This window comes from Symphalangus syndactylus, chromosome 8 (genome assembly GCF_028878055.3).
Source record: "Symphalangus syndactylus isolate Jambi chromosome 8, NHGRI_mSymSyn1-v2.1_pri, whole genome shotgun sequence".
NCBI classification, from domain to species: domain Eukaryota; kingdom Metazoa; phylum Chordata; class Mammalia; order Primates; family Hylobatidae; genus Symphalangus; species Symphalangus syndactylus.
Genome location: NC_072430.2, coordinates 64,259,098 through 64,285,679, shown reverse-complemented (window position 1 = coordinate 64,285,679; position 26,582 = coordinate 64,259,098). Strand labels below are relative to the sequence as shown.

The following is a 26,582-nucleotide window of genomic DNA, read 5'->3' as shown; positions in this document are numbered from 1 at the left end:
ATATGTTGTTTGGCACACAAATGTTTATACATTTAAAATAGCTGTCATACTACCTATTCAAAAGCATTTACTAGTTTTCTAATAAAGCTAATGAAATGTACCCATTATGGAGTACTCCATGTCAAGTTTAGAGAAACTTTAGCTTTCTCTGAAGTACATGTAATGTAATAAAAAGTTTATTTAAAAAATTGAACTAGTGTTGTATGAAGCCATAAGTTTTTAATGAAAAAAAAAAAGAAGTATGCCACAGTGTCTATATATTCATCTGAAGAGTACAAAGATGGAGTTCTGAGAAAAGAGGGTTTAACACTATAGAAAATAAATCTGGTTCTTAAATTATGTTCAAAGCAAAATTAAAACAGTAATGTCTCATACACTGAAATAAAGCAATTAGAGGTAATAAATTATAAATACAGTAGTTCAAATATTGTTTTAAGCATTAGTTTTTCTAAACAAGTTAAATTCAAAACATTTTAAATCTGTTATATTTTTTCAAAGGGATGTACAAATGAAAGCCTTCATGGAAATCTAAAACAATGATACCACCTTGCAATCTTCATATGGAATATGCTGAACCTGGACCATTTTTAATTTATAACATACTTTGGTTAATACCTTATGTTCCATATGCCTTTACATTTGGGAGGACTCAGATTGTGATTTGTAGCCTTTACATGCAGTTTACCCAAACCTTCTTCACATCCAGGTCTTGCTTGATTCTCTGGAGAAGGTTTTGTCAGACTCATAATTAAAATGATGCAAACTGTAAATGACTTCTTCAGAAATGAAAACTTTTTTTTTTTAAATAAAGTGCTTTTAAATTCAAATATCTGTTGCCCTAAAGAAAACTGAAATATACTTTAACCCTGAAATCTCCGTATCTTGACAAACACATTTTAACAGAAAAAAAAAATCAGTTTTAGGCCATTCATGTCCTTCAAGAGTTCAGATTGGATCTAAATTGGGTTTTGCATCATTATCGTGCTCATGTTTGTACATGAAGGTTAAAAGAAAAAGGGCAACATCCAAGGATGACCAATAGGCAGTATGCGACGTGACAGCTGACCAATAGCGGCTCTCCACAAGGCCTTCTCTGAGTTCAAAATCAATCCTGTGATCCAACTCCACTAAAAAGAAAAGAAGTTAAACAAATGAATACAGATTACAATAAAATATGTTCTATATAGACTTACTAGAGTTGAGAGTAAAAATTTAGCTAAATAGAAGTGATTCTGTCACTTTTTTAAGAAGTGACCTTCCATTATCATCTTAAGAGAAAAACACTCAAAAGAGCCTCAGTAGTACAGGATTCTATTTATAAAGTTATGTCCTTTGTATGCTAAAGTTAATATGAAATAATAAAGGAAGACAAAAAAAATCACTTGGCATATCACAGAATATTTTCAGAGTTAAAAAAATTGCTTTCAAAACTTGGCATTACCACTTAATCCTTGTGCCTAATCTATAAAATAAGGGAAACACCCCTCTTGAAGATTTACGGGCCAGGCTTGCATGCCATAATGCCCGTGGGAGTGCAAGAGATCATTCAATCTCCTCCTTAGGGAGGCCCTATATATCCACTAGTTGTGTGGGGGTATGTTAGAAGATAACCATCTGTGTGCAGTCCTAGAATGTTTTCTTCTCTACTAGGCTGAATGTCTCACAGGCAACCCCCGTAAACCCTAGTCTCCATCCATTCAGCAGGGTCTATTATGTGCCTGGGACATACAAATGCTCATTAAGTGTTTGTTCAACAAAAGAAGAACATGCAGGTGGCTGGGAAAGTTAAACAGGGAGGAGCAGTGGTGATTCTCGGGAGGAAGGACTTTGCTTATAACAGTGCTGTCCACAAACAATTCAGTGAATTCAATCAAGTATTTTTTAAAACCCACAGAAAGTCCTTGCGATTACCTGTTAGAGAAAAATCACCTTAACAAATCAAGGCTCTAAGATAATTCCAACGAACTCATTTAATAAATGATTAGAGATAAACATTTAAGAAAATGACATTTTGATCTTTAGGAACTCCTTCAAAACTGTTAATGAGCCGTAGAGTGTTCTGAAGGGTCTATGTTACAAACAAAACAAAAATGCTCAAATCGCTACCAACCAGACACCATAAAGTCTGCCTCTGAACAAGCACCAAAAGGATTTTAAGAGTAAAACTGGCACAAATTAAGGAGGAGTTTGGAGAAAAAGTTGGGTTTTGCTTTATACTTGGAATTTGGTAATCATACATAGGAAATCATAATACTCTAGGGAAATTTTTCATATAAGTGCTTAGTTAATGCTTATTTTAAATAGGTATTTTGTGACAATACCATTTGGTAATTTAACAATGCTTATACAGTTGTTATTTTTCTATTAAACTACACTCTTCTTACAAGGTATGTTCATAAATCTAGCTACACATTTTCAGAGGTTTACATTTAAGTGGTATAAATACCAATTAGGTTACAAAATACTTGTAAAATACATTGACATGGACTTTTTACTAAGTTTTTTGGGCTGCTTTTTTTTGAGACGGAGTCTCGCACTGTCACCCAGGCTGGAGTGCAGTGGCACGATCTTTGCTCACTGAAACCTCCACCTCCCGGGTTCAAGCAATTCTCTGGCCTCAGCCTCCCGAGTAGCTGGGATTACAGGTGCCTACCACCACACCTGGCTAATTTTTTTGTATTTTTAGTAGAGATGGGGTTTCACTATATTGGCCAGGCTGGTCTTGAACTCCTGACCTTGTGATCTGCCCGCCTCAGCCTCCCAAAGTGCTGGGATTACAAGTGTGAGCCTCCGCGCCCAGCCTGGACTGCATTTTTTAAATTTACATTACAATAAGCGAATCAATAACAAGTCAGAAATAGCTGAAATCCATGTGGACTGGTGAGTTAGTAAATGTCCTAATCTTTTGTATTCCATGGGACATTTGTATTAGATTTGTAGTACATTCCAACACAATAGACGGGAAGACAAAAATAGAACAAGAAACTGGAATGCTCAAGCACAATGAAGATGAGTCAAGATGAATTACAAAAGAAAAAGAAGATGAAAAACAGTTGGGAAATGTGTTAATATTGGTGAAGACCACAAAGTTATAATTTTTAAGAATTCACTTTCAAATGCCACTTCATAATGTTTTCCTAGTCCAACACTCTTTAGTTATAATTCTGTTTTTTAAGTCAAAGAAAGGAAGATATTTCCTGTTTATAACATGTTATTTGGCTCCACTTTGATGTTCCTGAAATTATTCTTAACATGCTATTACTGTCTTACAACACTGCCTTTGATTGAGTAGACACTCAAATGTTAAATTTCATTCTTGTCCTATACTATGTGCCCTTATCATTTTATCACTTAAAGGGACTTTACTCAGTGTCACTAACCAGATTGACTCCCTTTATCCTTCCATATTTATTTACAGATTGTCTCCATCAAAATGGGTATTAGGAAGCTAGCTTGTACTTGATGAACCTGTTTCAGTTTCTCGTCCTCCCTGAAAAGGTTTATCCCAGGCAGTCTGGCTGTCAGTGCAGTGGACCCCACATCTATGTGGGTTATGTAGGTGGATGGATGAAACTAGGTGGGCGTATGTTCCATCTTTTCTCTTTTAGGTAGATCACAGATTTCCCAAGGGAGTGAGGGTCTACACAGTAGCACCATTCCGTATGTGCTGTGAGATCAGCTCTTGGCCAAAGTAGGCTCAAATCTACGTGGATTAGCCTAGGACCTACTTTCTCATTATTACCATCTCAAGAATGGGTGCTGTCATACAGGTTGGTAGTTTTTTCCTGGTTTCTCTAGCTGAGCTAGGTCAAAAAAAAAAAAAAGGAGAATGTAAAATCATCACTTCTTTTTCTCTCAGGAACGCCCAAGTGACAGAATTTCTCTATCCATAAAAAAGAAGAATCAGGTTTCTGAACAGTTGAAGAGAAGTAAAAATGAGAAAAGAAACTGTTTTTAAACAATCTCATCAACTCTTTGCTTACACTGTTTTAAAACATGGATTATTTTCTTTCTAGGGTGTCACATACATAGGCATGTTTCTTTCCCTGTTCCCCAAAGTAGAATATCTGCTACATTCCATGTGGAATTGCTTGACAATCAAGGAATCTCCATAGTGTGAAGGTCAAGTGTCATCAGTAGTGTGCTTTCATCAGAGAATTCTTTTGTGCACAAGGCTTGTCAACAGACATATAATAAGTAATTATAATATATGGTAGAATGTGATGAACCACAAAACAGAGGTACAGTAAAGGACTCTCTCAGTTCTAAGGAATGAAAGATGGCTTTCACCTGGAGAAATCATAAAAGGCTCTCTGGAAGGAGGAGGATTTGGACATGTAGAGATGAAAAGATACTGCAGGGAGAAGAAACAGCATGAGCAAAACTGCAGAGGTGGGAAGCATGGGATACGAAGGGAAATATAAGTTAGTTTTCTTTAGAAAAACCAGGAATGATTAAAAGGGAGTAGTTCTGAATTTGACTAGAAAATTTTGTCAAACCAAATTGTGAAGCGTCCAACAAATCTAGCCATTCATTTCTTTGGATGAATGACTGAGACCTTTCTCCAGGTGAAAGCAATCTTTCATTCCTTAGAACTGAGAGAGTCCTTTATTGTACCCATGTTTTGTGGTTCGTCACATTCTACCATATATTATAATTACTTATGCAGTTATCTACCTTCCCTACTAGAGTTTATGCTCTTTAGAAAATACATAATTTTCACACTAGCATCTTTATAGGCAGTATTGAAATTTGTTTCATCTTATCTTTTCTAGTGACTACCATGGTCTCGTGGCTCAAGGTAAACAGTGAAGTAAATAATTGTTCAGTGAATGAAAACAGGAAGCGCAAAAAGAAGCAATATAGATATTACCATCTGAATCATTTTGTGTAGTTATGATTACAGGTTTAACTACTTAGGTAGCTAGGTAGGATGGTTTTGAGATACTGGATATTTGGGCTACTTGGTTGCAGGACAAATATGAGTGAATTAATTTTCCTTTTTCCAACCAAAAATGCAGAAAACATAAATAAAATTATTTCTTTATGAAAGAGGCTGGCTTGGGCAGAGACCAGAGAGAGCACTTATGTAAGACAATTTCTTAAGGGGAATTCACTGAGTTAGATCAACACAAACTGAAGTAATGTAAGAGTTTTTTTTTTTTTTACTTGAAAAAATTTATGAAAATTGGTGATCAAATAAAGAATCTGTAAAATGAGATTTGGTTAAAACATTAAAAGAAAAAAAAACCCACAAAGCCCTGTAACGTGTTTTGTCAGAGAGAAAATCCAGTATTTTTTTTTTTTTTTAAAAAGAGAAGCTGTGGAAAAAGAATCAGAAGTTAGTCATAAAAATAATTTTGAACTGCTAAAGTTAATCCATAGTGATACATTTAGAATATACTGAAAATTAAGAGATTAAAAATATCTCTTACATCCAAGAATACTGTTTTTAAAAGTGAATGTATTCCCCTAAACTACATTAAATATCTGTGTTGAAAGCAATCAGCTATGACATACCTACAACTCTAAGTGGTAAATTTACTGATACCTGAAATAACCAAGAATGATTACATTCTTTGTCCTATTAGAAACTCTTTTATATCTAAATGTATTAAATGAAAAGAAATAGCAAACCTCTTTGGAGCCTTTAGGACAATAAAGAAGAAAGAAAATGACCTTATGCTTTTCTTCAGGTTCCTTCTTTGTAGAAGTATACACGAATGTACTTTAGCATATTAAGTGGCTAGTCAATTTTCAGGTTTCAGAACCACTACCATTTAAGATTAGAAAATATGGGAAGAAAATACACATAAAATAGTCTGTAATGGTAACACTGAAGCTGGGATCTCATAGAAGAACTGATCCAGTTTTTCAATAAGCAGAAGAACTCTAAGTAGATCATTTTTATAGTGTTCTGAATGCTATTCCTGACATATACCATACCGAGGGCATTATCTTTATTCTGCATTACATTTTCCGGAAAAAGAAGTTGTGGGAGATTAAAGAACGATTCTTGAAGTCTGAAATCTGTGAAAAAAAAAACACAAGATGCTGTAAAGGGTTGGCTGATGATTAACAATGGCCTTCAATGATGTAGTGGCCAAAAGTTAGAACAACACTCCCAAATAAGCTGACTAAATCTAGCATACATAAAGTAGTACACATCTTAATTTTTGTAACGAGCTCTTTCATGGAAAATGTAAGCATAACTAACTTGAAATATAATCTCACAATCTGTTAACACCCAGATATTCCTCAAATTCACAGCTAATTTAGTTCCTAACCTAGATGCAAAACAAGGCTAAAAGAAACAGATCTTTGCATTATATGTTAGAAAAGAAGTCTAGACTTTTCAAAAGAAATGAAGAATAGCTACGTAAGATGCTTCAACTGGATGAAAATAAAATAGGTTTCAATTGACAACACTCATTCTTCACATAAAGAAACAGATAGATCATGAATTCTAAGCCTGTGCCCCATTTTACCCTCAAATAGCAAGTGAATCAAAGTCGGTAGCTTCAGAATAAAGGTTATCCAGAAGAACTGAGGCAATTAATGTAAGTAGAAGGAAGAAAGGAGGGAAGCCAGAATCACCTAATCACAATGACCAAATTTCAGAAAGAAGATTTAATGAAGAAAAGTTTTATGATTTGCACGATATAGCCAAGACAGCACTTACGACGAGAAATTATGACGATTACACAGATTACATTATTGAAGCAAGCCAAATAATTAGTAAAGCAAATCTTGGGAATAGGATTTAAAAGGCAGAATCTTATTATAATAGTCCAATTTTAATAGTTATAGCTATATCTAGAGGTGAATATGTGTAATATGTATAATATATAAGTATGTATAATATGTGAATATGTGTAAGACTCATAATTACCTCACATTGAGTCTTGTTGACAACAAATTTACCATTTGGACTATCAAAGAATTTATGTGTAAGAATGACATAGTATGTATTTTGTTAAGCTCTCAAAATAAAAAGATGCAATACAGCTATGCACCTCTACTAACTGCTGTTCTGGAAGAAACAACTGGGGGTTTCTCTATTATTCTGAAATTACTATGTTAAACAGAAAAACAAAAAAAACTAAAAAAGTTTTATTCCCTCAGAGCCTATAGATTCTATACATACATTTTCATTACCCTTTTTCTAGGGGGTTAAACCCTACCCTGCTCTTCTTGCTCCCTCACTCACTCTAATGTTTACTAGCACTACTGTTGTGCATTAATGACACTACAGAGAACCATGACGTTTTACCTGCTGCCTTACAAAATTCTTTGAAATTAATTTTCCTCAGGAGTTAGAGTTTTCTTGACATCTGCATGTCACAACAGAATTTTGTATTTTCACAATCACATTTTTGATATTAAGTAGAAAAGGAAACAAGTCAGAAATAGTATGAGAACTCTTATAGGAAAAGTAAAATATATTTAATGCAAATATCAAAGTCTAAAAAAGAATTTTTCAGACTTGCAATTATAAAATTTTCAGTGTCCAGAGTCTGGCACAGATAGAATTAAATCAAAAATGCTGTTGGCCCAAGTAGGAATGTTCAATCCTATTAATAATTCATCCTGGAGTGGAGTTGACTGTGGAAGAATTACTCAGCCTCCAGGAGTGTCACACCTGAACTTTCTAAGGATGGATGGCAATGAATGCCATCATTTTACAATTTAGAGTAGCAGACACAGTAAGAACACAACACTATAAGTAACAAATAAAATCCGTTTAAAAATTTCTAGAGAAAGAAAAGTTTCTCCCTGCTATATTATAGAAAAGGAGTAGCTAGTTTCAGAATTTATATTTCTTTATAGGTGTCGATGAAAAAATAGGACTTGATGTTTTAGTTTTATTTTACTAGACACCTAAAAATAATGTTCAAGTTCAGACTCCTGCAAGTAAATATATACTAAGTGTATTAGTGTTTCACAACTACTCAACATTTCAAACTTTCTAAGTCCACCGGAGAAAGCTTAAATAAAGATCTATATAATGCTAAGTCCAACATAACTATCCATTTATTTACTCATTTTTTCAATATCTGCTTTACACTAGGTAGCTGGAATAGAATTGGAAGCCATTCAGCAGATCCAATAAAATTTCTAAGCTTTGAATAGAAGTAGGATGACTTTGGTATAGCAGTTTTTAAAGTCTCAAGACCAGATACAGCACAGATCTAAAGCAATAATTACATGATTTTTGAGACTGAGAAGATCACATTAGTAAAAATCTACTTTATAAACTTCAGGGGGTACTTACCCTAAAGAGATTTGTTTTATGCTTGATGTTTAAGACCCTGTGCCACGAGGCCTTAATTATTAATATTCTATTAATTCACCAATGCAGAAAGTAAAACTGCATTTTCCTGGAAATTATTCTTAAAAATATAAGCAGAAGGAAAGCATTTTTTTTCTTTCAAAGTTAAGGCACACTTTAGGTCTTAGAGTTGACTAGCTAGCATTAATATCTTATACCTCCCTGCCCTCCCCAAGTTTTAAAAAGATACAGTATAAACTTAAGGAAATAATGTATGAACTAACATGCAGAATCAAGGAAGCCAGAACTGCTGTGTGGAAGGGTCTGTGTTGCTACAGTGGTAGCAGAAGGTGAGGCAACTGGCTTCTTCTCATCTTCCATTGAGTCCTTTGATGTTTCAGATGACTGTGTTGTAGATGAACGTCCAAATCTTGAGAACAACATTCCTCCAAGTCCCTTTCCAATGCTAGCAGCCCCTGTATTTCACAAAGCAGGGTAGTCATTCTGTTGAATTACACCACACTCTAAGTTAAAGAGCACCACCCATAATTACAGCCAACTGGCAGAGGGACCAAACCCTAGTCATGTTTTTCCAGGGTGGGAACATAAGAAAATTATAATTTATATTGCAGGTTTCTAAATAAAAATGGTGAATAGAATGAGAGTTGTATAAGCTCTACGAATATAATACAGGAATATATAAACAAAGGAATAAAGATTCTATTTTATTTAAGTGATCATGGTTTGTCTATTTATTATTTTTTGAGATGGAGTCTCGCTCTGTCGCCCAGGCTGGAGTGCAGTGGTGCGATCTCGGCTCACTGCAAGCTCCGCCTCCCGGGTTCACGCCATTCTCCTGCCTCAGCCTCCCGAGTAGCTGGGACTACAGGCGCCCGCCACCACGCCCGGCTAATGTTTTGTATTTTTAGTAGAGACGGGGTTTCACTGTGTTAGCCAGGATGGTCTGGATCTCCTGACGTCGTGATCCGCCCGCCTCGGCCTCCCAAAGTGCTGGGATTACAGGCGTGAGCCACCGTGCCTGGCGATCATAGTTTATTAAAATATCTGGCAAGATTAAAATCTTTAATAAAAGAACCATGCCATTGACATGAATATAGATTTACTATTGATATACTTACTACTGAATTTAAATGGACATGTAAGAAAAAGCCATCAATAAACAATGTATTAACATGAGAAAGTGAAACAGCCAATGAGTCCAGGAGATAAAGCCTATTTATAGTGCCACCTTGTGGTATTTTATATTAAGGCAACTTGTAATCAAAGGCAATGGACAGATTCAAACAGCACATAATCGAGTTCCAGTGATACAGCAAACATTGCACCAGTACTGGAGATCATTCAAAGAAAAATTAAACATCCTTGTTGCCCTCAGGAATCACATAGTTCGAGAGACTTTTAGAATAGATCAGAGAACTGGTTGGTAGGGAGCACCCTCTGACACAAGTGCTTTCTCATTTCACAGATGAGCAAGTAGAGCATTAAAAACTATATTATTTACTCAAGATCTCACAGCAAGTGGTAGGACCAAGATTAAAATGAGGGACTTGATTCTCAGAACAGCTTTTTCTGGTCCATCCAGCTATCTCATATTCTAAAACTGTAAGATCTGATCTAATGAGAGAACTTTAGAGCTTTTTGGGCCTCAAATATGAGCATTGGGAGGGTAGTTAATTCTAGACACAGGGATTAACTATTGGGAGTTTCCTAACACATACAATACTTCTAGTCCCCCAAACTTAATGTCTATAAAAGTGCTTATATGCACAGATAAGGAATACTTAAGAGAAATTACCTAATATGCTTGCTTTGCCTATATTTGTTATAGATTCTCCATAGTGTCGGCGGGACAAGACTGGTGAGGTCACAGGGCTTGGTATGGTTGAAATGCCTTCATTCTCTGAAACTGAGGTAGGTTCTTTAGCTGGGTTGAGAAAGCTTGGCTTCATATGTTCATAAGGTAGAGGATTTGAAGTATTGTACCAGTGGATCTGGACAGGTGAAATGTTGCTGTAGTGTTTCAGTATTAATGGTTCTAATCTATAAGCCTTGATTTAAAAAAAAATTTCAAAGAAATACAGCGTTAAATCACAATGCTTGGATTTTAGTAAACTGTTCTTACTCTATTGCATGTTAAGTAAAACTCAGAGAAGGAATTTAATTAAAAAACAATAGTTATTTCAAACATGTATTTCTATTTGTTCACTGTTAATATGCAGTTGGTCTAATGATGAGATTATGAAAAACAGTCTAGGCTAGTAGTGTCTATCAATTAGTTTTTCAGAGAAATATTTTTATTATGTTCTGATATCATGTAACAATTAGATTTATTTTAGTCTCATGAGCAAAGTTGAAGTACTAGATGGTAATCCTGGGAAACAGCAAATAAGGCCAATTTTTAATATTTTAGGAGCTCTGTTTAAGCTGTATTTTAAAATAGATTGATATAGTAACAGCATAAATCAGATGCCAGCATAAGAGCATGTGTCTGATGTGAAGTACTGACGAGACAGCAGAAAAGGCAATGGATATGGCATCAGAATCCCCAAAATTCATATTCTGGTTTCTATCACTTATTTTTCAATTTACATTTTTAGAAAATTTTATCTTTTAAGATGGAGATGGGGTCTCGCCATGGTGCCCAGGCTGGTCTCAAACTCCTGGGCTCAGGCAATCCTCCCACCTCAGCCTCCCAAAGTGTTGGGATAACAGGTGTGAGGCACTGTGCCCGGCCTCTGTCACTTATTAATTGCATGATGCTTGTTAAGTCACTAGGTCTCGGAGCCCTGAGTTTCCTGAGCTGTAGAAAGGAGGTAACACTTCCTCTCTTACAGAGATGTGAGAAAGAGCAGATAACATTTGTAAAAACTGTCTTGCACCGTTCTGACGTAAACTATTTAACAAAGTATTAATTTTTTTTAAAATCACAGAAAAACTATAAAATGAATAACAAAAATTTAAGAGTTTGGAACCCTCCTTTAAAGTTACAACAAAGTTTAAGTTATACAAAGGACTGGGCTCAGAGCAGACCTATGAACTGAAATTCACTTTCAAATTACGAGATAATGAATAAAATGAGTATATGTTAATGAAACGCTTATTGTCTAGCTGGGCGTATATATATATATTACTTAATCCTAACAATCCTAGAAGGCAAAATATTATCATCTACATCATACAGATAAGATACAGTCTCAGAAATAACTTGGCCAGGATTGTGCAGTTTGTATTTGAATCTTATATTAAACTTCCAGTTCAGTGAATATGGCAGTTGTAAGTCTTTAACATATGGGAGATTTTCTAAAATTCGAATGGTTAGTCAATGTTACATTTATTTGGTACTAGCTAAAAGGATCCTTTAAAAGACTTTCCACAATTATATAAAGCTATTTTTTCAGAGAATAAATGCTATTTAAAACAGTTTAATATTTAGTTAAACCAGCCTTGTCCCAAAGAAGTTTTAAGGGGGCATTTTTCTTGTCTGAAAATCTTACTTGGCATTACACTGTTTACCAGGATGCAAGGGTCTTGGGGTGCTTAGCATAAACATAATAGAGAATAGAAAAATTCAACATCTTACAATTCTATTAGGCTATAAGTTTTATTTTGATATTTAGTATTTGAATATTTTTATTTTTCAGAGTCTACAAAATACATTCCAATATTGTAGCATACTTTAGATTAAAAAAGTATTTAGAGCAGGATTTTTAAGATTTATGGTTTCTAGGTTACTGGTATTACAATTGGTTAAGGTTTGAAAGTCCAGTAGACTCCTGTCTCTTGTATTAACTGTCTGGGAATAATATTTTTACATTACATTCTTCTATTACAAGTGCAACATAACCAGACCATCTCTAAGGTATTTTATCTCATGAGCCCTAAATTAACCAAAACACATGTTTAATAATCAGATAAATGAAGTGTTTTCATTAATTCGATGGCACCTTGTAAGATGTCTTATATAGATTTTTACTTTTTGGAGACAGAGTCTCGCTCTGTTGCCCAGGCTGGAGTGCAGTGGCACAATCTCAGCTAACCACAACCTCTGCCTCCCAGGTTCAAGCAATTCTATTGCCTCAGCCTCCCGAGTAGCTGGGATTACAGCCATGCCCGGCTAATTTTTTGTATTTTAGTAGAGACGGAGTTTCACCATGTTGCCCAGGCTAGTCTTGAACTTGAGCTCAGGCAATCTGCCTGCCTTGGCCTCCCAAAGTGCTGGGATTACAGGCATGAGCACCACGCCTGGATTTTTTTTTTTTTCTTTTTGAGATGGAGTCTCACTATTCTGTCACCCAAGCTGGAGTGCAGTGGCATGATCTTGGCTCACTCCAACCTCCACCTCCCAGGTTCAAGTGATTCTCCTGCCTTACAGGCACCCACTACCATGCCCAGCTAATTTTTGTATTTTTAGTAGAGATGAGGTTTCACCATGTTGGTCAGGCTGGTCTTGAACTCCTGACCTCAGATGATCCGCCTGCCTCAGCCTCCCAAAGTGCTGGTATTACAGGCATGAGCCATTGTGCCCAGCTGATAGATTCTTTTTAGGAACAATTTGACATTGAGAAAAAGAGTCTATATTGCAACTCACCACTGGATCTGTAGGATGAAAAATATTTAGTAACCGGTTACAAATCTCTCTAGGCAAAATATGGTCTTGACTTCCAGTATTTCCTGGGCGGATGCCACGCAACGCCAAGAAAACTGCTAATGGGGATCCCATACAGAAGAAATTCTCAACCTAAAATGATAAAGTCATCTTAAAGTTTAAAAATGGTGAAGTGTTACTTTTCAACAAAATTTGGGCATAACATAATATATAGCAAAATAGAAATAATAAAATTATCTTTGAGTATATTCGTTTTTAATAAGAGTTATCCAGATGGCCTCTGCCAACCATTAACCATTCTAGAATATCTATTTCCATGAGATACTTCATTATCTTTAAATCTAATACTAGTTGAATAAAAGGAAGATAAGGATCATTTTCTTGTATATTTGTATACACTAATCAAATATTTATTGAGGTACTACTTTGTGTGAAGTAATACACTCAGTGCTGTGATGGACATAAAGACCAATAAGACACAGCTTCTGCACTCAAAATTTACAGTCCTGTGGGGAACGCAGAATAAAATACGTGCATAGCAGAGGGAAATAATGCTTTAAGAGAGTGAAAAAAATAATTCGAACTTTGAAGGCTTTACAGAGGAGGTAGCCTGTGCATTGGCCAGTAAAAGACGAGAAAGGTTTCTACAGCTGGGGTTGGATATTGGTGCTGGAAAGAATAACATTCTAGACTCATAGAACCAAATGAACTAAAGCCAAGGTGGGAAATAACTTGGTTAATTTTATTTAATTAATTAATTTATTTATTTTTTGAGACCAAGTCCCGCTCTGTCACTCAGGCTGGAGTGCAGTGGTGCGATCTCAGCTTACTGCAAGCTCCACCTCCTGGGTTCACGCCATTCTTCTGCCTCAGCCTCCTGAGTAGCCAGGACTACAGGCGCCCGCCACCATGCCCAGCGAATTTTTTTGTATTTTTAGTAGAGACGGGGTTTCACCGTGTTAGGATAGTCTCGATCTCCTGACCTCGTGATCCGCCTGCCTTGGCCTCCCAAAGTGCTGGGATTACAGGCATGAGCCACCGTGCCCGGCCATAACCTGGTTTATTTTTGAGAATAAAAACAGTCTGATAGGCTGGGTGCGGTGGCTCACGCCTGTAATCCCAGCACCTTGGGAGGCCGTGGCGGGCAGATCACGAGGTCAGGAGTTCGAGACCAGCCTGGCCAACATGGTGAAACCCCCGTCTCTACTAAAAATACAAAAATTAGCTGGGCGTGGTGGCAGGCGCCTGTAATCCCAGCTACTCGGGAGGCTGAGGCAGGACAATCACTTGAATCAGAGGGGCGGAGGTTGCAGTGGGCCAAGATCACGCCACTGCACTCCAGCCTGGGCGACAGAGCAAGACTCCATCTCAAAAAAAAAAAAAAAAAAAAAAAAAAAAGTAATGATAGTAGAGATGAAATGCAAATTCTACAATGGGATTACTCCAAAGACCATACTCTTAGGGCTTTTAAAAATATGTTATAACTTACCACATTGTTTTACAATGTATGGAATATATATATATATTATATATATAATATATGTATTTTTAAAAAAACACTTTGTAAGTAATGGAGATAGATTCAATTTAAAAACTCTTAACGTTTTAAAGAAATTTCTGCATCATTCCACATCTTAACCTGTGTGTTAAGTTCTTGTGATAAAAGAAACACATTTCAAGAAGAGGTAATATAGTATACTAGACATAAGCAAATACTCAACAGGAAATGAGTATTAGGAAACTTATGACATTTCCCATTTAACACTGCAAACAAGTTATTTGTTATTCAGCTATAGGGTATGTCCTTTCCAATAGTCTAGTCAATGCTGACACCTCTGCCACATTTTCCTAAATCACTGCTTTCAACAGGTCATTCTGATACTTAAAAACCCTGCAAAGCTTCCCAATGCCCATATCAATATAAGTTCCTTATTTCTAGCTATTCCTGCTCTCTCACTGCCTCCTTGTCCTGACTCCTATATATTCTAGCTAAACTAAGTTTGCTCACCCAGCTCCAAGCTAATCCTCTGTCTTGTGCTTTTGTCATATATTGTTCACCCATTGAAATGCCAGCTTTCCATCCCTGGAATCATTAGTCATATACTTCCTCTGATTTTTTCTCACCACTGACCAACTAGGTGGTCACTAAGATTTCTTAATTCTAAATAGTAAATATTTCTCATCTGTCTCTATTTTTCTTTACCACTATTCTAGATTAGTTGATGCTTCTTGAGGTATATCTTCATATATATATATACAGCCCTCCATGTCTTTGTTTATGCCATTCCTCTAACACAGAATAGCATCTCTCCTTTCTTTCCCTTGGCAATATCTAATTTACTGAGACCAAGTACAAATATCACTCCTCTGTAAACTTTTGCAGGCAAAATTAGAACCTCCCTCTCTTGTACATATATTGTTCTGTATACTGATAATAGTATCAATAATACTGTGTTATATAACCTGAGGACTGGGGAACTGACTTGTCTATTCTTTTCTTTGTACAACCAGAAACGGCAGTGTCCAACATATAGTATATGTTGAATAAATATTTATTTTGAAAGAACAATAAACTTTCATTTGAATCCTAAAGGCATATTTCAGATGACGTTAAAAAAAATACTGAGATCAATGTTGAAGAACACATTGCTCTTTCCTTACCTTAAATTTTAAGGCAGGTGTTTGTGTCATAGACAATGCTTTCAATCCATGCAGCCGTTCTTCTATTTCCTTCAGCCTAAGAAGGGGTATGAGATTATATACACACATGTATTTATAATTTCATAAATATTAGATGCTTGCTAGCTTACTAAAGTATAAAGACGTGGATGATGGTCCATTATCCCTCACATTAATCCTGGTTGACAGTACTTAATAAATGTCTCTGCCACAGTACAGAAAGTATATAAAAATTTATGAAATAATTAGTAAAAGTACCCCTAGTTGTCATGATACCTGCTGTTAATAGCTTTTTTGGTAGTAAAATGTGAGTCATATACAAGCACATATACATCTTTTAAAAAATTATACCAAACGGTTAATACCATATATACTGTTCTTTTTCTATACTTCAGAGTTTAGAGATCTTATCATTTCATTGCCTCCTGACCAACTTCAATTTTTTTTTTTAACAACTATGACTGTCCAAAATACAGGTGAACCATATAGTCTAACCCTTCTCTGTTGATGAATATCATTTTCAATTACAATGTTTCATAGCTACTTACATTTAGTAAACTATGGAATGAAGTTATTATTATTAGTATTTTTTAAAAGCTATAGTTGGCCAGGCGCAGTAGCTCATGTCTGGGATCCCAGCACTTTGGGAGGCTCAGGTGGGTGGATCACTTAAGGTCAGGAGTTCAAGACCAGCCTGGCCAACATGGTGAAACCTCATCTCTACTAAAAATACAACAATGAGCCAGGCGTGGTAGCAGATGCCTGTAATCCCAGCTACTGGGGAGGCGGGGGCAGGAGAATCACTTGAACCTGGAAGACAAGAGGTTGTAGTGAGCTGAGATTGTGCCACTGCACTCCAGCCTGGGCAACAGAGCAAGACTCTGTCTCCAAAAAAAAAAAAAAAAAATCTGTTATTTTCCATGCTTTTTTTTTTTTTTTTTAAGTTTTACTGGATTTATACATCTAAAATGCTGCTCCGAGTCTTGCCAAACACGACATTTTATTTCAAACCTATCAATTATTTTGACACTATAGTATTTATGTGTCTAGCCTATGATACTTAATAAGATTCTAAATGAAATCCTTAGTTAACATCTATAAGACAAAAACAAAACTAGTAAAAATTTTAGTCAACTAGCACATTTGTTTTAATATGCTAGTAAATTATCAAAATGAGTGATTTTTCATTTTTGTATTAGAATTAATCATATAAAGAGAACAAAGAAGATAAGGCATGTAACTAGAGATGAAGATAGGAATGCAGCAAAGAATTAAAAGATAGTATCGGGAGGGCCACAAATGATTAGATAATTATAAAATCTATTTATAATTATATAACACATATAATTATGTTTATACGTATAACATGTAAAAAAATATATTTGCTAAAAAAAGCGCTTAAAAATTATTTTCAGAATAATAAAAAAGGTAGAAACCCACCCCAAAAGGTCAGTAAAACTACAAAGGATTATAAACTGGTAAACATTTTCAATAAGGATTCTATGCAGTGACTAAGCTTGGAATAAGTTTTAAATTTCACTCCTAACAAATTGTGAAAAAGATGAAAGGAAAACAAGGAGAATAACAAAAGAATTTATTTTATGCTACAGGAAAATGCATGTAATTAGCATGAAAATCAACAGTCTCTAGCTTGATTAGGCATGCTATGTAGTAATCTTTGTACCTTGAACAATGCATTATTTCTTTATCATGAAATTCTTAGTTTTCTCCTAAGAGGTCCAGTAATTCCATAAAGACATTTAAAAATTTTTCAAAAGATTAGGATATTTTACCGTCGTTTTGTTATATAGAGTTCATCAAGAAGATGTCGTTCTTCATAGCTCATCCATCGTTCATCAGGCAACTCTTCTTCCTTTTGCAGCAACTGTTCATAGAGTCGAACTGGATTCCAGCCAGTCATTATGTCATAAGTAATTACACATCCCAAGGAATGTGATACTATTGAGACTTTACCCCCTTTTTCTTCAAAGTCTGGATTCCGAGAACAGAAAAGGGAATATAATCGATTCAGCTCTTGCTGAAGGCCTTTAACTAGCTGTTTGAAATAAGAAAACATTATCATATTAGAGTTGTCACTGACTACTATACACTTATTCTAAACTCAAATACATTAAGGTAGAAAAACATACATTACCGATTAAATATACCTAGGTTATTAAAATTAACTTAGGTCTTTCAAAATCTTGCAGGAATGAAGTAAGGTATACATACTGTTATAATCCATATCATCACTAAGAATATAGGCAGATACTACCTACATAGATCCTTCTGTAGTCCTTAAACCAACTGTATAAACCAGCAGTTCCATAGATTAAAAAAAAAAAAAAAAAACCAAAGTTCTATGCAAATACCAATAAGATTTTCAAAGACCCCTGCAAATTTCTTTTTTGTTGTAACTTACCCACATGCAATTCTAAATTTTTGTACCTTGTAGTTTTTAGTCAGTAAATTTTAGAAAATGAGTATCTGGGCTTGTGATAATACGTATACTAACATATTATAAATTATTGTGCATTTAGATAGAGTAATGTAATAAAAGGCCACTGAATGACTGAAGAAAAAACTAAAGTTGATCTACTGGGTATTTCAAAATTCCCACTAAGTTGGCAATACAGATATAAAAGTAAAAAGTTGTTTTCTATGTCTGGAAAGCAGAGCTATTTTAAGTTTAGAGATTAATAATGTGGGGAGTATTTTCATAATTTTTCTTTGTAAAAGTGCTTTCTTTGAAATTAAGCTTTAACAAATATTACTGAAATATTCCATAAAGTCAGAAGAATAAGGTTCTTTTGTTACTCAAACCCATCCTGGGCCCTGATCTGAGTTTTAAGGCAGTCTTCTCTTCTTCCTACCATTGCTTATTTCTATTGGATTATGAATTTCCTGCTGGATGTTCAATTTCTCATTTCCGTACTTCTTAATATACCAGCTGCTACTCTGACATATACATATTATTTATTGTTTCAATTTTCAAGTTTGTTACTATGTCTCAAGAGAAAACTAGCCACTATCAACTTCTATTGAAAATTCTTTATCTGCTGACACAACCTGAAAATCATTCTTTATGTACTTTATGATTGGCAGGGTTAGCAGTGACATGAATAAAGGGATGACGGTCTCTGCTGACATCTCAGAGCTCCATAATGCAATACTGGTTAAAGCTAAAGGTCTAGTTAAAGCTCTGAAACTATCATGTCTGGTGAAATATATTCAGCTGATGAAGAAAGAAAAAGATAAGACAAGCTTGCAGCATGTGGAAGGATGATAAGCTGCCTTTTCTCTAGGGAGAAATGCCAAAGTTTTATTTTAATTAGACTCTTCTTTTAATCAAGAAGTAAAAAAGAATTACATGCTTTAGTGCAATGGTTCTCCAATTTGCAACATGCATTAGAATAACCCGTAGGGCTTGTTAAATACAGATTTCTAGGTACCACACCAGACTTTTTGATCCAGAAGTGCTGAGATGTGGCCTGGGAATCTGCATTTCATTATGCTCCCAGAAGATGATGCTACTGGCCTGAGGACTACACTTTAGAAACTACTGATTTAATGGCAATGTACATAAACATCTTCTAAGACATGGGTTGTAAGTAAAACTCTAATTAATATAGTTTCAGGAATATGCAGTGTGAAATACTACGTGGCTCTGTTTGAAGGGAGCTATCATATGCTTTGGATTTGGCTTTGATAAGAATATCAACCAATCCTTAAAATTTCGTTATTTTCCTGATTTACAATCTACATGAGGTAGGTACAGAGAAGGCTAATGTTTAGATAAAATAATTTCCTTTAAAAGCAACAGTTCTTAATCGTTTTTATTTTTGAAGACCTTGATTTTAAGACTTGTACCATGTAAATCTCAAAGCACTAAAAGATATATACTTTAGTACTCTGACAAAACGTACCTAATCTTTTTGTTCTTATAAAATACCAGCCTACTCCCATATTAAAGTTTTTTTAAAAAGGAAATCACGCTACCAGTAATTAACCTATTTCATATTCAAAAATTTTAAAACATCTCTCACTACACCAAATACTTCATTAGTTTGGCAATCATATATGGGTAAAAAAACAAGATCAAATTATCTAAGGCAGAGAAAGTCTATTTGATACTAAAATATTTCACTATGGAATGAGGCATAGCATGGACAGTTTCTGAAGACCTGATGATGTCATCTGTTATAATTATACACTTGAATAATTATACACTTGAATAGAAATGGCCTTCGTATTTCCTTATTAGAGCATATCTGGATTTGGTAGCATTTTCTTTTTCTATTGCTTTGCATATATGAGAGACATCTATGGTCAGACATTATGATTTTGAAAGCCAACTTTTTAAACAGCTTTGTACTAACTCTAAATGCTTCTGTATCTCATCCGCTCATCAGTGAAAGGAGAAATTCATCTCTATGCTGTATCCAACAAGTTTACTCTAATTGGAATTTTTTTTTTCCTTTTCCTTCTCCTTTCTGATCCAATTATATTCTCCTAATTAGGATCCCTTCGTGACCAAGTGTATTCATTTGGGACATCTCAGCCAAGATTAACAATATATCCTGTAATCTTAACTTTATTATCTATTAGGTCTACAATATGATCTAATCAAGTCAACAAACCTCTTACACAGTAAGCACTGGATAGCTTTTCAAAAGTTTAAAAGCATTTCTAATTTCCATAACCACTGCTCAAGAGTTAAAATTTATGAAGGAAATGAACATAAGGAGGAAAAACCTGGCAGTTTCAAGAGTTGAGTCCAAACACACAAAATATGGCTGAGGAATAGAGTTAGTCCTTTGTTCTCCCTGCTTCAAGAAATTGTAATGAGAAAATGTAATATAGAGAGTTCTAGGCATCTGTATCAATTAAATAATTCAAATAATGTCAAGCTACAGCTAGGACAATTCTCTTTATAATTCTTCAATTTTAAAAGCTATTAAAAAGAGAGTTCAGATTTACACAAGATGTACAGTTCTCTCTGGATTTCTTGTGTTACTTTAGGGTTGAAGTAAGGGCCAAAGGCTCTCTGATGATCTCTTGATAGTCTGAAATTAATTTTTGGTTGATTTTTTAAACTGGTCCTCAGAAAGTCATCTGAGAAGTACTGATTGATATACACAACTTTTCCCCAACCATGACTTTTCAGGAATTATTGGGAAAATCATTAGGGTTCTCCCATGAGCATGTAAGAATCTGAGAGTTAAAAGGGACCTCGGCAATGATCTAATTTAAACTGCTGTGAAGGTAGGAGTCTCTTCAGTAGCATCCCTGAGAAGTGGTCATTCAGTTTCTACCTTAGTGCATATCTCCATTTTAAAGTATCCACTTCTATCTTTAGAGACAGCTTTGTTACTACAAAGTTCATTACAGTAAACAAACATGTTTCTTCACCTATTTTCTATCCACTGACCTTCACTTTTTAAAGTTAACAGAATAAGTCTATTAAAAATATGGTGGCCCTTGAAATACATCAATCATAATTTGAATGTCTAAGGACCATGAATTATACTGGAAACTTTACACACATTGCATCTTTAATCCTAATGACAAACTTTATCAGTACATATTTTATCCCATTTTATAAGTGGGGAAGCTAAGAAAGTGAGAAATTCGATCTAAGATCACAGAGCTGGTTAAGTAGCAGGTTTTTTTTGTTGTTGTTGTTTTTGTTTTTTTTTTTTAGATGGAATTTTGCTCTGTTGCCCAGGCTGGAGTGTAGTGGCGCGATCTCAGCTCACTGCAACCTCCGCCTCCCAGGTTCAAGTGCTTCTTCTGCCTCAGCTTCGAGTAGCTGGGATTACAGGTGTGCACCACCACGCCTGGCTAATTTTTGTGTTTTTAGTAGAGACGGGGTTTCACCATGTTGGTTGGGCTGGTCTTGAATTCCTGACCTCAAGTGATCTGCCTGCCTTGGCCTCCCAAAGTGCTGGGATTACAGAAGCGGCAGGCTTTGAATCTGCATCTATTTGACTACAAAGGCTCAGAGAAGAAAGGGGAAAAAGGCTCTTTCAAATGCCTCACAAATAAACCAAACAAGGTTCGTTCACCAGGCATGTGACTTAGTCCTAATCATTCCTTCCCTAAGGAAACATATACTTTTAAATAATTTATCCTGGAATATTGCCTAACACCAATCTCATGTTAATGTATTTTAATTTACAGAATCAACTTTTCTTTTTTAAAAATAGGAATAGGCCGGGCACAGTGGCTGACACCTGTAATTCCAGCACTTCGGAACGCCGAGGTGGGAGGATCACTTGAAGTCAGGAGTTCAAGACCAGCCTGGGCAACATGGTGAAACCCTGTCTCTACTAAAAACACAAAAATTGGCTGGGTGTATTGGTGCGTGCCCGTAGTCCCAGCTACTCAGGAGCCTGAGGCATCAGAATCACTTGAGCCCAGAAGATGGAGGCTGCAGTGAGCTGACATAGTACCACTGTACTCCTGCCTCGGTGAGAACCTGTCTCAAAAAAAAAAAAAGAAAAAAAAGTTTGCCCACCTCTCACTTAGGAAGCACCCCTTTTGTTCTTCACAATGCCTTAAGCAGTGTTTTCCCAGAATTCCCGGGATAGTATCAAGTAGGGGAACTGTTAAAAATAGAAAATCACAGGCTCCATCTCAGAACCACCAAATGAGAATCTCTGGGAGATCTGGGAAGCTATTCCATTTCCTAACCTTTTTTTTTTTTTTAAACGAGATGGGCTCTCCCTCTGTGGCCCAGGCTGGAGAGCAATGGCGTGACCTCGGCTAACTGCAACCTCTGCCTCCTGGGTTCAAGAGATTCTTCTGCCTTACCCTCACCAGTAGCTGGGACTATAGGTGCCTGTCACCATGCCTGGCTAATTTTTCTATTTTTAGTAGAGATGGAGTTTTGCCATGTTGGCCAGGCTGGTCTGAACTTCCAGCCTCAAGTGATCTGCCCGTCTCGGCCTCCCAAAGTGCTGGGATTACCAGCATGAGCCACCATGTCTAGCCTCTTTTTTTTTTTTTTAAGAGATGGAGTCTCACTCTGTCGCCCAGGCTGGAGTGTAGTGGTGTGATCTCGACTCACTGCAAGCTCCGCCTCCTGTGTTCATGCCATTCTCCTGCCTCAGCCTCCCAAGTAGCTGGGATTACAGGCGCGTGCCACCACGCCCAGCTAATTTTGTATTTTTAGTACAGATGGAGTTTCTCCATGCTGGTCAGGCTGGTCTCAAACTCCCAACCTCAGGTGATCCACCCTCCTCGGCCTCCCAAAGTGTTGGGATTACAGGCGTGAGCCACCGCGCCCTGCCTGGCCTCTTCTTATTTGAAAATAATTTCAAATATATAAAATGTTGCAAAATAAAAGTAACATAAAGATCACTCATATAACCTTTATCCAGGTTCACATATTGTTAGCATTGTATCCCATTTGCTTTATTCACTCGTTCTATTTCTATGATAAATACATAAACCCTCACTTTTTTGGGAATCATTTGAGGATATATTATATATGTCATGATCTTTTACGCCTAAATTCTTCATTGTATATTTTCTAAAACTAGGAATATTCTCTTCTATAATCATAGTAATCTTTATAAATTTATTTTGAAATAATATTTCATCTAATCTACCATCCACATTCCAATTCTGCCAGTGTATCTAATAGTATCTTTTATTGCAGTTTCCCCTATCCAGTACAGGATCCAGTTTAGGATGAGATAGAGTATTTAGCTACATCTCTTTAGCATCCTTTAATCAGGAACATTTTCCGCAGCCACTCTGCCTTTATGATACTGATTTTTTTTTTTTTTTTTTTTGAGACGGAGTCTCGCTCTTTCACCCAGGTTGGAGTACAGTGGCGTGAGAACAGCTCACTGCAGCCTGAACCTCCCAGGCTCAAGCAGTCCTCCCCGGCCTTGGCATTCCGAGTAGCTGGGACTACAGGCCCAAACCACCATACACGGCTAATTTTTAAAAAATTATTTTTGGTAGAGATGGGGTCTGGCTATGTTGTCCAGGCTGGTCTAGAACTCCACGGCTCAAGTGATCCTCCTACCTTGGCCTCACAAAGGGCTGGGATTACAGGCGTGTGCCACTGCACCCAGCCTGATAATATTTTTAAAGAATACAGTCTCATTCCTGCTTTTTATTACAACATCCTCATTTTCTGTTTGTCTGATGTTTCCTCATTGTGAGAATACTGTATAAGTGATGTGTTCTCCTGTGTGTGTCATATCCAGAGGTGCATAATGTCCATCTGTTCCTCAGGAATACCCAGTGTAGGTATTGCTTGATTTCTCCAGTGTATAATTATTGTCCCTTTTTCTTAAATGAATAATCAGTTTACAGGGATATACTTTATGACCATGTAAATATCCTGCTCCTCATCAAAATACTGCCTTCAATTTAGTATCCATCGATGATTTGTGTCCAGTCTTCTCTTACCTAATCCTACCATGATAGCTGCAAAATGGTTTTCCAACTCCAGGATTCCCTCCATCAGTTGCTCTTTGGCATTCTACTGTAAGAAAGGATTCTCCATTCTCCCCATTTATTTATTTATAGTCAATATGAACTTATAATTTTTTCAATGATTTATAAATAATAATTTTGGTGCTCAAATGTTCCAGATTTGGCCAGTATGAGCTGCTTAATTTGGCCCTGTGTTCTTGTGACCTACCCCATGATTCTCTTGAGCATCTTCCTACCTTCTGCCGTAACAAGTTGTCCCAGCCCCAGAATCAGCCATTTTCCTGAGGAACCCTGGTTTTCCTCAGGGGGAAATAATAGCACTAAAGGAAAAGATCCGGGTGCTAGGTGTGCTCAATTAGGGTGTTTTTGCTTATTGGCCACTTTAGTGGACAAAGTTAGGAAATACATGTATAAACAGGCATACCCTGTTTTATGGCACTTTGTAGACACTGCATTTACAAATTGAAGCTTTGTGGCAACCCTGGGTTGAGTAAGTCTACTGGTGCCACTTTTCCAACAGTGCTCACTTCATGTCTGTGTGTATTTTATAGCAATAGAGTATTTTTAAATTAAGGTACGTATATTTGTTTAGACATAATGCTGTTGCACACTTAATAGACTACAGTATAGTGTAACCATAATTTATATGCACTGGGAAACCAAAAAATTTGCATGACTTGCTTTATTGTGACATTCACTTTATTGTGGTGGTCTGAAACCAAATCTACAGTATCTCTGAGGTATGCCTGTATATATACATATTCACCTACATATATAATACTTACAATACACACGCATATTTTAGAAATTGTTGAATTTACAATGATACCCTCAAATTCCAGTACCTGCCACCCCCATCCTGGGTTTATTTTTGCTGTTATTTTTAATGAGTATGAAATGATTCTAGTCAGGGATGTTTGAAAATCACTGCTAAAGACTGCTGATGAATCTTAGTCACAAGTTCTCATGCTCTCCCATGAAATTCATCTGGATTAAAAGACTAATTCAAAGGACTGGGTGTTCCCTTTGCCCCCCATTTATCATAGCCATTGGTTCCCTCTTCCTACTACTTTATTCAGTTCCTTTCTGAGGATAGTAATCTTTCCACATGTAAGAGCATTACAGAAAGTGACCATTTGCTCAGTCACCACTAGCCAATAGCCAGAGCTCTGAGCCTTCTTAGGGGTACCACCAACCATATATATGCACGTATGTGTATGTGTATGGTAACATGCGCTCTGATATCCTCCTCCCTCCACTCTCACTGGTTTCACTTCTAATATTAGAGTATATTCTGTGCTATACAACTCCAGAAGGAAATCATAAACATACCAAAAATTTGCAAGTATAATTCATTATTTTCTTTATGTTCTACTCTCTTTCCCTACAAAAATCTGGTCCCCTTTCCTCCGTTTATAGTTAATATCAGAACCATCTACCACTTGCCTAAGCTAGAAATTGTAAGCATCATCTGTCTATTCCCTTCCTGTATCACCCATAACAAATCATTTCAAGACTACTTAATTCTATCATATGTTGAATCCATCTCTTCTCTTTATTCCTACTGACGTTATTTTGGGTTAGAACCTTGTTATCGCTCACTTGAATTTATGAAGATAGAATTGGGGTATGGAATAGAACTGTTTTTTCCGTTTTTCATTCTCAAGAACATAAAAATATTGGGGAGAAATGAGACATAACACTATCTGTTACTTCCTTTGCCAAATCTATGTCATTTTACTAGCTTATAAAAATGAAAATGTGTCAAAATGTGCTCAGAAAATATTTGGCAAATTAAATTTATGTTAATACATACAAAATAAAGCTGTTAACTCTGAAATGCTTTACATGTCTATTATAAAAACAGTTACAGGTTATGAAACCTTAAGAAATCTAAACTCTTTATATAGAAAACATATACGCTAAATCCATTCCATACTTAGTTTTTCAAAGCTTAGTTAGGAATATTTTTAGATTAAAAACACTGATAAAAGAAAGCGCCCAGAAAAAACATCAAACCCTTCTTTCTCTTATGAAAGCAGAGGTATCTACAGGCAGCAACACATCTGTTTCAGCATTGGAGAATTTTACTCAGAATTCAGAAACTAAAATGATTTGATATTATAGTACCTGTAATAACAGTAATTCTTGACTGCCATGTGCCACATGTTAATATAAGCATTACCTCAATTAATCTTTACAAGAGTGCTATGAAGTAGCTACTTGTTAGAATATCCACTTTGCAGATAGAGAAGCCATACAAAAATTAAGTGTTACAGTGGGACTGGAATTCAAGCGGTCTATCTCTAGAGCCCATATACAATTTGCAAAAAAAAAAATTTCCACTGCATGGTTTTTAGAACAAAAATTGGGGCCATATATGATTATGAGGAAATGTGGAAATGTAATTTATCTTAAGTACTATAACAATAAGCCTAAATGCTTTTTTCAGAGGGAAAAAAAGAATAATTGCAAAAATTTCCATGGATTTCTCTTCCTTCCGTACATTTCATAAATGTGGCCCTAGGTACTGTAATATTTTAAACT

At 35.9% G+C, this 26,582-nt stretch overlaps 1 protein-coding gene across 9 annotated transcripts in view; it reads right to left on the bottom strand.

The window, feature by feature from the left end:
* Positions 1 to 202: 202 nt before the first annotated feature.
* The window catches only part of DDHD1 (DDHD domain containing 1), a 124,665-nt gene continuing 98,285 nt past the window's right edge, over positions 203 to 26,582 (bottom strand). For 4 of the 9 annotated variants that reach the window (XM_055289334.2, XM_055289330.2, XM_055289333.2 and 1 more), the window contains 7 exons: positions 17,372 to 17,634; positions 15,561 to 15,636; positions 12,882 to 13,031; positions 10,089 to 10,341; positions 8,557 to 8,748; positions 5,947 to 6,030; positions 203 to 1,127 (listed from right to left, as the gene is read on the bottom strand). In XM_055289334.2, coding sequence (XP_055145309.1) covers positions 946 to 1,127; positions 5,947 to 6,030; positions 8,557 to 8,748; positions 10,089 to 10,341; positions 12,882 to 13,031; positions 15,561 to 15,636; positions 17,372 to 17,634 — 1,200 coding nt within the window. In that variant the 3' untranslated portion in view covers positions 203 to 945. Of the gene's footprint in view, positions 1,128 to 5,946; positions 7,335 to 8,522; positions 8,749 to 10,088; positions 10,342 to 12,881; positions 13,032 to 15,560; positions 15,637 to 17,371; positions 17,635 to 26,582 lie in introns of those variants that run through there. The other 5 variants (XM_055289332.2, XM_055289335.2, XM_063645582.1 and 2 more) reach the window with 2 other exon arrangements.